The sequence below is a fragment of the Rhinatrema bivittatum genome, chromosome 9 (genome assembly GCF_901001135.1).
Source record: "Rhinatrema bivittatum chromosome 9, aRhiBiv1.1, whole genome shotgun sequence".
In the NCBI taxonomy this organism is placed as follows: domain Eukaryota; kingdom Metazoa; phylum Chordata; class Amphibia; order Gymnophiona; family Rhinatrematidae; genus Rhinatrema; species Rhinatrema bivittatum.
Genome location: NC_042623.1, coordinates 162257300 through 162270432, shown reverse-complemented (window position 1 = coordinate 162270432; position 13133 = coordinate 162257300). Strand labels below are relative to the sequence as shown.

The 13133-nt window shown below is 44.1% G+C and overlaps 1 protein-coding gene across 3 annotated transcripts in view; it reads left to right on the top strand.

The window, feature by feature from the left end:
• MYO7B (myosin VIIB) overlaps positions 1 to 13133 on the top strand; it is a 280227-nt gene that overhangs the window by 132187 nt on the left and 134907 nt on the right. For all 3 annotated transcript variants that reach the window (XM_029615689.1, XM_029615690.1, XM_029615691.1), the window contains 2 exons: positions 1792 to 1947; positions 4104 to 4193. In XM_029615689.1, coding sequence (XP_029471549.1) covers positions 1792 to 1947; positions 4104 to 4193 — 246 coding nt within the window. The remainder of the gene's footprint in view (positions 1 to 1791; positions 1948 to 4103; positions 4194 to 13133) is intronic.

The following is a 13133-nucleotide window of genomic DNA, read 5'->3' as shown; positions in this document are numbered from 1 at the left end:
CTGACTCTTCTAGCCTCTGATATAAGCAGCACACAGGGTTATCACCATCAAGAATCTCGCCAACAACTCAGGCAACTTCTTCCAGAGCCATGGCTTCTGGAGCAGTTGGTTAACTACTCCGAACAGAGGGGATATACTCCAAGATTCTTGGACAGTGGGAGCCCAGTGGCTTAGAAAAGTCAGCTGCTTTGCACAAATGTTTAATATTACCGAAAGGACAAAGCACAACACACACAGGACCAGAACTCTGTACAACCAAGCTCCTACCACCAGCAGTTACCAAGGGCCCGATGTAATAAGCCATGTGTTAAAATTGTGCACTGAAAGTCAGCAAGCACACCGTTTCTTAATGCATGTGCTAAAAAAAAGGGTAAAATCCCAATGCAGTAAGCAAATGGTTTGCTTATGCATCAGGAATTTAAAAAGTGCGCTGACTTGGAAATGTGTGCGCAAACTGGAGTTCAAATCTGCACTCACACTTTTGCATAGGCAAAGGAGAGTCTCTTGCTCCTCTTGGCCCGATGCGACACGCTGCTTTCAGCACAAAAAAAACCATGATTTATGTACAGAAAATCAAATTTGTGCGCAAAGCATAATTTCTGCACATAATCCAGTTTTTGCGCATAAAACACAATTAATGTACAAATCAGGTTTTCTGCGCATTAGTCCTGAGTGCAGGACCCCTGCACTACAACCGAACTTCAGGTTTGGCCCCATAGACCAACGCTGGCCATAGGAACTTTACTTCACCTCTGACCAAGAATTACATTTTGAGCATTAAGAAAACATGGGTTAAGGCTATGCACCTCTGTGTATAGTTTATTCTGCCATTAACTTTGGATTTGCATGGAGGAGTGCTCATTTGTGGGCATATATTAGTGCATGGCTGTGCTCACATTTTTTGTGTGCAAAACTCCTCGTTAGATCCAGAGTAAAGTTCTGTGCACACAGTTCACTAGCGTGTGCATTCGGCCCAGCGTATCTTATTACATCAGGCCCTGATTCAGTAAATTTTCAGGATGTCGTGAGGGGATATCAGTTTAGGGAAGAGAGAAAGTTTGTAGAAAAGAGAACAAGGAGGAGTTTGTGGGACAAGAGACAGAATATTTGTGGTAAAGGAGAACGTGTTTGTTGGACAGTATAGTTTTGGGAGAACATTATAGTATGTTTGTTATGTTTTTAGGATGCTGTATTTTATTTTATTTGGGGTATTGAGTGACCTTCATTTGGCTAAGTATTCTTTGTTATTGAAAGTTTGCAACAAGCTGGCATTCAGTTTTTTAAGAGATGCTTGATATTTAAAATATTTTTCTTGGATTTAATAAACAATATTGAAATGGTTATTTAATAAATGCACATAGACAATAAATGATTAAATAAATCTTGCTCAGAAGGCTGAATACTGCCTGCGGCCCATTGAGGGCGAGAGACAGCAGATTAAATCTTTCCTTGAGCATACGCTGATGATATTGTCTCTAGTCTGTTCTAACTTCTTTGTGGTAATAGTTTAAACACTATTTCCCTCTCTAAAGTTTTTCACTTTTGTTTTGAGAGATTTTATTTTTTTTACATATTTGATCGGATGTACAATAAAAACAAAAAATTAAATACAAAACACAATCAAATTAAATATCTAATACGAAATTACAGTAATAAAAGCCAAAAATCAATCTCAGGGCACTAACTGACTTATAATGTTTTTCACATTAGGCCTATGCATTGGCTTCCAGCTTTGTCTGCAAAAAAAGTGTAATACTGAAACTCAACTAAATGACATTTTTTGTTCTTTAGGTGTTTGACCGGGAATTATGTGTCAGGCAGTTGCGATATTCTGGGATGCTTGAGACTATCCGCATCAGAAAATCCGGATATCCCATTCGCTACACTTTTCAGGACTTCTTCCAGCGATACAGAGCATTGATGCCTTTGAAAACTACTCCAGTTCTTGTGGGTCGCAAGTATATTAGCATTTTTAACCTGATTGATGTCTTTCTGCTGACATATTCTGTACTCATATATAAAAGACTACATTTTCAACTATACAGTCACTGTCACGGTCTGTGGTTTAATATACATTCTGTGTTATTCAATAAAAATTTCAAATTTAAAAAAAAAAAAGGTTGGGTAACCATTTCTTGGAAGATGGCACATATCTTGAAGGGCCATGAAAGAATTTATAACTGGGGTTGTCCTCACACTTCTCATCCCCCTTTCCTGAGCCTTCAAGTTGGGGGTGCTTTCTGTGGCGGGGGGGGGGGGGAAGGCTAACCCTCCTGGCCCAAGCTGTAGTGTTCTCTCATGTGTTTGTGTTACCACAGCTGTTTGGAGAAGGTTCACTTACAAACCAGGCAGGACATTAAAGTTTACTGTAATTCCTCTTAAAAGAATCAATAGATGCCAAACATAAAAGGGCGGATTTTCAAAGGGTTACTCGCGTAAGTTACGCGCGTAACCCCGAGAATCCGCTCCTGTGCGCGCCGAGCCTATTTTGCATAGGCCCGGCAACGCACGCAAGCCCCGGGACGCGCGTATGCCCCGGGGCTTGAAAAAAGGGGCAGGGAGGTCTGGGGGCGGGGAGGGGGCGGGGCCAGAACCTCCAGGCACAGCAGCCATTTGCCACTGTGCCTGGGATCGCGGGCCGGCCATGGGCCGGCGCGCGCAACCTACACCTACCCAGAAGCAGGCGCAACTTACAAGACAAAGGTTAGGTGGAGGGTTTAGGTAGGGCTGATGGGTGGGTTAGGTAGGGGAAGGGAGGGGAAGGTGGGGGGGGGGGGGCGGAAGGAAAGTTCCCTCCGAGGCCGCCGCGGTTTCGGAGCGGCCTTGGAGGGAACAGGGAAAGCCATCGGGGCTCCCCTAGGGCTCGGCGTGTGCAAGGTGCACAAGTGTGCACCCCCCTTGAACGCGCTGACCCCGGATTTTATAACATGCGTGCGGCTGCGCACGCATGTTATAAAATCGGGCGTAGATTTGTGCGCGCCGGGTTGCACGCACAAATCTACACCGACTCGTAAGTTTTAAAATCTGGCCCAAAGCGTCCAGTTACTTCCAGTGTTCCCAGATTCACATGAGACAGGATTTGAATGCTCTCTAACTCTGTGGATGTGTCCCTCCAGGCAGGGACTTGGAACATGGGTTTTTCTCTCTTATTTATTTATTTTCCACTTTTCAAGCCCTTTCAAAGTGGATTACATTCAGGTACCATGGGTATTTCCCCTCCCCAGAGGGCTTACAATCTAAGTCCTGGATGCACTAAGCCATGATGTTTTATCACAGGAGGGAGGGGTCCCATTATTACGGGGGTGGGGGGGGGGTGTCATCTCTTCCATGGTAAGGAAAGATGCTTATCCCAAGGTGGCTGGAGAATCCTAACAGTGACTGGATCCCTTCCCACTGTACCTGAGGTCCACGTTGAATCCCAAAATTCACCTGGCAGTGTCCTGTGTCCCGGGGTGGAGACTCTGTGGGGTGCCTCCAGATGGAACGGTCTCATTCTTAGAAATGAGACCGTTCCATTCTCTCATACATGCTTTTTCTGGCAGACAAGGGTCACAAGGCCCATTTAGTGTGCTTGTTTCTGATGCAGCACTAAAGAGCCTACTGAATCTCAGGCTTTACTCTCGCATCCTCATTTGTATTAAGACTCCCTCTTGGATTGCTTCAATCATGAGACCCTTCCACTCTCTACTCCAAGGCTTCCGAAAAACCTGTCCTGGGGGACTCCACAGCCAGACAGGCTTTCAGGATATCCACAATACGTATGCATCAGATAAATTAGCATATATTGGGTTTCCAAGGTATGCCAGCTTATCTCATGCATATTTATTTTTAATATCCTGAAAACCTGACTGGCTATGGGATCCCCCAGGACAGGTTTTGGAAGCTCTTGCCTCCGCAGTGTATCTCAGCACTCTTTGGAGATGAGAACCCGTCCATTTTCTGTGGATGCTGTCTTGGAACTCTTCATATACTGTGTGACATCCTCCTACTCTCCACATGCTCAATCTCTAGTCTCCTCAAAAATGAAGTGATTGCATCTGATATACAACGTTGTGAATTTCTGTCTTGGACATACACAGTTTATTTCTTGATATTCACTGCAGGAGGATGCTCGTTTATGCTGTACTAACATTATTGAGAATGTGTTTGGAAATGATGACTGGAAATTTGGAAGAACAAAAATCTTCCTAAAGGTAAAGTGTGAGCACTGATAATATCCAAAACTACAGCTAACCCCAGAATGCAGATACGTGCTGCAAAAGAAAAGCGCTAGCTCTTGTTACCAGTGCAGTGTCCCGATGCTTTGGAAGATTAAAGCCTGAAAGTGCTGCTTAGATGGTGCTCATAAATCCCAGCACCACTTTCAAACAGCTGTTCATGCGTATATGGGTGCACGAAAATCTACCCCGTATTTTACAACCTGCGCGTATGTGATATTCACAGGTTATAAAATACGTACATATTTACCCTCAACATGCGCATGCATGTAAAAAAAAAAATGCGCAAGCACATATTTCACTTACCCGGATTAAGTTCCGATTTATCCAGCCGCTACTTAAGCCAGATATGTTTTAAAATGCTACTTATCCAGCTAAAACAGATAGCTGGATAAGTCTAAAAGATGCCAGTTATCCAGATAAATCAGAGCTTGTCCAGATAGGTGTCGTTACTTAGCCAGATAAATCAGAACTTGTCCGGATAACTGCCACTTTCAAGACTGAACTGGATAAATCGTAATTTATCTGGAGAAGTAGTGCACAACTAATGTACTCACATTTTATGTCTATCTTTAAAAATACCAGTGTGGAGATTTTACCTGCATAATTCACATGGATTTACCCCTCCCCCCGCCCCCCCCCCCCCCCCAGGTTTTATGAGATTTTCTAACATGCGCACAGCAATGAAATGACCAGTTTTACCATTAGCCTCCCAGTTCACCCAGTCCATCTGCAGATCATTGAGACCCTCCCTGGCTCTTCAGCCTCAACTCCCCCAGACCTCCCACCTCCAGTCGGATTTCACTTTTAAGATGTTTACTATCACTTACTCCAGATCTAGAGCAGGTGTTAATATGCGCAAGTAAGCTGCCAAATTTGCATGCGTAAATCTCTCATAAAATAGCAATTTGCACTCCTAAATGTTGGCCCCCCTGCCCGGGAACGCCCTTAGCCCGCCCCTTTTCTCCATGCGCAAATGTACTTGCAGGCGCTTACGCATGTCTTTTGAGGTTTATAACATAGCATATACACACAACTTGGCTGACTAGTGTGAAGGAAGGATTAGAGAGAGAGCTGGGGTGGAACCAGATGTTGCGATCCATATAGGTACCAACGAAAAAGAAAGGTGCGGAAGGGAGGTTCTGAAAGCCAAATGAAGGCTTTTATGTCGGGTATTGAAATCTAGAACCTCTCAGAAGGGCTCCCCTTTCCACGTGCAGGACCCTAGATGCAGGCTGAGCTCTGAAGTTTCAATGATGGTGCGAGGAAGAGGGCTTTAGAGTTGTTAGGAACCGGGCAACATTTGGGGGAAGGGGGAACCTCTTCCAATGGAATGGGTTCCTCTTTAGCCAGGGTGCAACATGGCTGACGGTGCCAACATTTTAAAAAGGAGATTGATCAGCTTTTAAACTAGATCATGGGGAAAAGCCCAGTCACTCAGGAGTACATGGTTTGGAGACAGATATTTGCTAAGGATACTGGCACAACAGGGAAGTTAGAATATCCTGATGTGGTAAAGGCTCGAGTAACCAGGTGAAGTTAAATAAAGAGAAGAGAAATATGAAGAATTCTGAAACTTGGTGTAGCCTCAGGTGGGCCTCGGACCTTTATCCCCTCATTTTTGGCTCATGCCACCACCTCTAGCAAGCAGCAGGGTCATCTGCTTAAAGGTGAGGCAGATAGCGGTCTGAAGGCATTGGAATCACTGCCAGTTCATAATCCCCTGTGCCTTTAAGGAGGATAACTGCCCTTGGGCTAGACAGGTAAAAGCTTGAGGCCATTAAAGTATTTCTGTTTACTTATGGCAAGTAATTATGCCCCCTCCTTTCAGATCCTTAAAAGTTGAGGAACCCTGGGCTGGATGGAAGGCTGGAAGCCTATTTACATAATTGCTGTTTAGCAGCCTGAGAGATTAAACCTTATGTAAAGCAGCTGCATTAACCATAGAGGGAGAGTGAAAAACAGGGCAGGGAAAGGGTGAAAAGAGAGTATGTAAAGGATTTTTTAGCCACTGCCTTGAAGACCCACATAGGCAGGCCTATACAATGAGCGCACTGTTTAACCCGCAGTTGGACGCAGGTTTTGGAAGCGCGTCCACAACCCCTTATACCATAAGGAGATTAGCGCATCCAAATCACGCATTCAACCCGCCCCCACCCCCCGCAAAATTAATAGCGCTCATCACATGCAAATGCATGTTGATGAGGCTATTAGCTATTTTCCCAGATCAAAATAAAAAAGTGTGTGCTCTTGACCTGCGCATTTTTATTCTCAGAAATTATTACCTGTCCAGAGCAGGTGCTAATTTCTGACCAGCCCAAAAAAGTGTACAGAAAAGCAGAAAATACTGCTTTTCTATACATCCTCTAACTTAATGTCCTGGCGGTATTAAGACGGAGGAACAAAAAGGTTTAAAAACATTTTTGAAAAAAGTATGCCGGCTGTCAGGTTAGGAAAATGGATGCTTGTAAAATTGAGCGTCTATTTTCCTAACCCGCTGACAGCCACTTGACTGACAGCCACTTCTCCTGGGCACCCACTGCCAAGGAGGCGCTAAGTACGCACATTTGTCCCTTGTGGCTCCTTGGCAGCGCGACCCCCCCTCATTTAAATATTCTATTGCATGTCCAGGAGAGGTGGCTGGGCGCGTGTTAGGAAAGCGGGTGCTCAAGACTGAGCGCTCGTTTTCCGCATGGCTTTATAGTATCAGCCTGAGGATGGAGTAAAGGATGAGGGCTGGGATAGGGCAAGGGACTGGCCACAGACCCCCACCCATGTTAACCATGGGCCCCTCAAAAATGTATTTCTGGCTATGCTGCTGATTCCAAATTGCCTGTATTAACTGCTAATCGGTAGGTTGTGAATACAAATCTAAAGCATAAAGTTGGATAGTTAAACTTAATAGGCATTTCAGAAACCTGGTAGAATTGAACTCAGAGTACAAACTATGGGCCTCATTTTCCAAGCAGTTTACCACGTAAAGTGGGAACCAGTTTATTGTGTGCGGTGAAACAGCTGCAGTGTTAGCATGGCTGCTATCATGGGAGAGAGAGAGAGAGAGAGAGACTGAGAGAGACTTCCTATAATGCCTGTGCCCTAGACAGGTATTTGAATCCCTATGGGAGGGCCACCTACTAACTCGGGGTGGGGATTAGGTATGAGCGTCGGGGGTTGGGGGCCACTTTCGCATTCCACATGAGACGTACGGAAAGAACAGTGGTCTCTAGTGAAGATTTGCTGGCTGTCGGAGTGAGGAAACTCACTCCGAGGAGATTTGGGCAACGTTCTCTCCACCTAGCTTGATGGACACGCAACAACAAGCTAGGTGGAGAGAATGTAGCCCAAATCTCATCTTGGAGTGAGTTTCCTCACTCCGACGGCCAGCAAATCTTCACTAGAGACCACTGTTCTTTCCGTACGTCTCATGTGGAATGCGAAAGTGGCCCCCAACCCCCGACGCTCATACCTAATCCCCACCCCGAGTTAGTAGGTGGCCCTCCCATAGGGATTCAAATACCTGTCTAGGGCACAGGCATTATAGGAAGTCTCTCTCTCTCTCTCTCTCTCTCTCTCTCTCTCTCTCTCTCTCTCTCTCTCTCTCTCTCTCCCCCCCCCCCCCCCCCCCCCCCCCCCCCGTATTAATTGGGTAAGTGTCTCATTGGGACATATTAGGGGGTAAAGTTTCCAGATGCCATAAATGACTGCTTTATGGAGCAGCTGGTGCTGAAACTGATGAGAGTGAGTAGCTACTTTAGATCTAGACCTCATTAGAAAGCAGAACCTGGTTCAAGAGGTAACAGTAGTGGGGGTCACGCAATAGTGGTCATAATGCAATCAAATTTAACATAATCACTGGAGTAAAACTACTGCTAAAACGCTCTGTGCGAGCTATTTTTCAGGTTCTTTCCTGTCCTACCTTATTAATGTTTTACATCTAACTTGCCAGTCCTTATGTGTTTTCTTATTTTCATAATCTGGATCTGCTTTCCTTTTTTTTTTTGAAAGACGTGTTTTTGTCTTTAATTGACTCTTTCACTTCAAAATTTAAACATGCTGGCAGTCATTTGATCTTTCTTTGATAATGTGTAGAATACATGTTATTTGTGCTTCCAAGATGGTGTTTTTAAATGATATGTATGGCTCTTGCATACTTTTTGTAACATTTGGCCGGTCATGGGATGGTCCCACAACCGGCTGCACTTACTGCAGGGAGCTGACTCACCTGAAGCTGCCTGAACCTGCTTCATGGAGGGAACACCTCCATCATCCCACCGTACCACGCCCCCCTCCTACAAGAACTGGTGAACACGCTCACCAGTTCTTGTAGGTGGGAAAGACTGAAAGGCACCAGGAGATGACGTCAGCATGAGCTGGAGATTTAAGTTCTGACCTTGGCTGGCAGTTTGACCACTCCTTACAGTTTGACCGCTCCTTACAGGATTTTCACCTAAGCCCTACCAGCCCCTGGAGCACAAGGGTTCAACCCATGGGGAACAGTGGTGGTATGGGTAAAGCTCCAGCTCCAGCTCCAGTCCCAATAAGAACGAGTCCACCAACTGTCAGCATGGGCCTAGCAGATTGGCTTGCTAGGCTCTATCAAACATGTCACAGCCCAAGGACTCACATCTGAGACACTTTTAACCTATGTAACCACTCCTTTAAGCTTTTTTCTAATTTCCTCACTTTATTTTAGTCTCCCTTTTTCAGGTACATTTGAAGTAAGAATCCTGTGAGGGAGTCATTTGGACCACTAAATGATCAAGGAGTAAAAGGGTCATTCAGGGAGGATAAGGCCAAAGCAGAAAAACTAAATGAACTCTTTGCTTCAGTCTTTGCTGAGGAGGATGTTGGGGAGATACACACATTAGTAATGTTCTTTGAAAGTGATGATTCAGAGGAACTAAAGCAAATCACTGAAAATATAAGCAATAATAGAGAAAATAGAGAAACCAAAGACTAACAAATCACCAGGAGTGGATGGTATTTACACCAGAGTTACTAAAATAATTCATATATGAAACTTTAGTCCTATTACTAGTAATCTGTAATCTATTTATTTATTTTTAATTTTTATATACCGAGGTTCCTGTACGAATACAGATCACACCGGTTTACATAATAACTACAAAATTCGCTTAGGAGCGTTACATGTAACAAATGACAGTTAACAATGACAGTTAACAAAGAACAACATAACAAAGAAGGCATAAAAATATGAAAAGAACTTTAACTTAATATATGACTTAATATATAACTTATATGTTATATATTAAGTATGTTTTTTATCAGTAAAAATAGTGACTGTACTTGAAGACTAAAGGGTGGCCAATGTAAAGCTAAATTTTAGAAAGGGCTCCAGGCGTGATCCGAGAAAATATAGACTGGTGAGCCTGATCTCTATGCTGGGCAAAATGGCAGAAATTATTCTTCAAAACAAAATTACTGGCCATATGAACAGAAAAGATTTAATGGAGAAGAATCAACATGGATTTAGCAAAGGGAAATCTTGCCTTATCAATCTGCTAGATTTTTTTGAAGGTGCTAATAAAAATGTGGATAAGGGTGAGCTCTCTGGTTGATGTAATGTATCTGAAAATTCAGATACAACTATTGGCAAAGTCACTCTTGAGAGACTCGTCAGGAAATTAAAAAGTCATGGAATAGGAGGAAATGTACTATTTCCTAACATGTGGATAGATGGATTCAGGACCAGTGAGTTATGCACGTCTACTCAACGCACAATTAAACTCTAGAATTTATTGCCAGAGGATGTAGTTAGTGTAGTTAGTATAGCTGTGTTTAAAAAAGGATTGGATAAGTTTTTGGAGGAGAAGTCCATTACCTGCTATTAATTAAGTTGACTTAGAAAATAGCCACTGGTATTACTAGCAACGGTAACATGGAATAGACTATGGACTTCATTTTCTAAAGTATCGCAGGCCTGCAATACTTTAGGTAATGAGGGGCGGGGGCCGAAACGGGGAGCAGTCCTGCGCTAGCCGGCAGTGATCGCACCGCCGCGGTGCGATCACTGCCGATTTTGCACCCAATAGCGCCACCATAGAAGGTGTAGCTATTGGGCGCGAACTAGGACGCGAAAAGGGCCTTACCTTTTCATCATCCGCGGCGTCTTCATGGAGTCGGAACCGGTGACGCCCTGACTCCTCCTCTTCCGGGGCCGACTCCGCCCCCCATCTTGGTATTGTAAGCGATAAGGGACTTTTCTCGTGCAAAATGTCCCTTATCGCGTGCAATCCGTCTGGAAAATAAGACCCTTAGTTTTGGGTATTTGCCAGGTTTTTATGGCCTGGATTGGTCACTGTTGGAAACAGGATGCTGGGCTTGATGGACCCTTGATCTGACCCAGAATGGCATGTTCTTATGTTCTTATGTTCTTACCAGCAGATTGAGATGGAGCAAGCTAACATTACAGTATATATACTCCTGCAGAGACATCAGCCTTCCAGTATTCTCCGTCTCCAGCAGATGTTGGATGTGTATCTCCCTACTGGGGATTGCTTCAGATTTTAGAAGGAGAATTTAAAAGGAAAATTGATTGCCCTACTCTCATGTGGTGATACCAAATGGTCCCTCCCCCAGTTGATAATTCCTGAGGTGCCTTGGTCCGGTAGCTGTTTTTTCAGCTGGTGTGGACTTAGCTGATTGTAAAGCTTAAAGGCAGCAGGTGCAGGAAGCTGAGTGCAGCGGTGACGGCATATGCCCTCTCCCCACGGCAGCCAGAAACCATCTCTGTACTCAATTGGGAAGGGCTGAGCTCAGGTAAGTTTAAAAAAAAAAGAGATATCTTACAGAGACAGTGAAGGAGGGTTGTTCAGAGATTCCCCTTCCCCAGTCTCCAAGCTTGGTGCACTGTTCCAATGTTCATCCCACCCCGAGAGAGGTTCAGGGACGGGGGCAGCCTGCCAGGCTGAGCAGCCTCTTGTGGCTAGATCCCGCTCTACGAAGCTTTTCCACTGCATGCCGCAACAGTGTTTTTGTGCGCTTTTGCACATTCGGCTACCCTCTATAGGACGTCTTTTCAGCGGTGTGTCCCAGAGTGCGTCCAGGTTGTGCATTCAGATATTGGATGCTTAGGTGAGAGTTGGCTTGGGCATCCAGGTTAAGCAGCATCCGACTTGGACGCGCACTTATCCTGTGCTCACTATAGGGCATACATTTGTGTGTGCTTAAGTTGCGCGGCTCCTGGTCTTGGGATGCCTAGTTTTTGGGCACCTAGCTCTTGGATGCCTAAATTTTGGACGCATATAAAAATAAATAAATAAATAATGGTGCCTATTGCTAAGAAGCCTAAGCGCCTTGCCTTGCGCCACCTGTCATATTCAGGCATCTCAGCCTGGCGTGTCCTCTAACTTGTGCCAGCACTGCTTAGAGGCTCAGGTAGAATTATCTTCCTCTGATTTTACTAAGCCTGGTTCTTCTCAGCATGATGAGGTTATGTGTAAAGATGTGTTAGGAGAAACGCCTGATATTGGAACTCCCTTGACTGGTTCCTCAGCAGGGGATGGCAGCTCAGTAGGCATCGCACAAGTGCTTCCTGTTTTTGGCATGGATCCTTCTGCCTTTTCTTGGGTAGAATTTTTTCAGGGATTGCAATCCTTTCTTCAGGTACAATCCTCAGACCTGTCCAATCCTGTCAGGTCAGTTCCTCAGGTGGTGGCCTCTCCCACGTCTGATACTGCATTTAAGCGCCAAAGTACATCTTGAGCTGGAGGTGTTCCTGACAGGAATCTGGAGGACACTGATGATGAGGCAGATCCTGACTCTCTAGAGGACAAGTAGCGACCACAAGAAGAAGAAGATCGGTAAACACCAAGGAATTTATTAATATTTCGTAGTAAAAAGCCCAACTCAGGCCGAGTTTCGCTCAATTGAGCTGCTTCAGGGGCTACATAGACACAAATGAAACAAAATATGCAAATATGCAAAATATGCTACCCTCCCCCCCCCCCCCCCCCCACCTTCCAACCCCCCTTCCAATCCCTCACTCCTACCCCCTCCCTCGGAATACCTTGTTACCCCAAAAAGCCAACTCTTATCAGTTCTTACCAGTTTTGACACGTTACTCCCCATGCTTAAGCTGTATCCAAGTTTTTCTCTCCCCCTGTTCTATGTAAGACAACTTTGTCACTGTTTTTTATGTTATTTGAACTTCGGTATAGAAAAGTTATAAATAAATAAATAAATAAATGTATAAACATATAAACACATATATAACCATGCATAACATTATAAAAGATTAAAAAATCAAAACTTTTACAAAACGTACTGGATAAGACTAAACAATAAACACATAAATGTTACCCATCAAATTAATAGTTATGGTCAGATGAAAGGTACAGAATTAATTCAAACTTAGCCTATGATTGAACTAGTGGTCATATATTATAAAAGAATAATTGTGTACCAAACCAGGGGTTGGTAAGAGTATAGAATCGATTAATAATCATGTAATTGACTATGGTTAGTCTCTAGCCCACAAGCGCCACAAAAAATTTTTTAGTCCATATAATGTGTTAAGCTTACTCTATGCTTATGGCCAGGGACACAAGAACACTTAGACTCAGTAAAAGTATAATGTATTTTTATTAATCAATATAAGTGTTCTCGGGAGATGCTGGGTACTGGGTGCCCTTTGTCTTACAAACTGACCAGCATCTTCCTGTATACAGGAAGTGATCCTTCTTTTATAGATAACATTCAAATACAGGAAAAGGATAGAAGGTTCTAGAGACTTGCATGACTGCCCAAAGGATCATTTACATAAGTTGTGATGTCAACTGCATGATGAAATCATCCCTAACTATCCCTGATTGGCTTCCCAGGATGTGTAACCCATTTCCCATGACTTTCTTTGTTCTGGTAAACTCTTACTGGACAAGACAATCAAGACGTCTG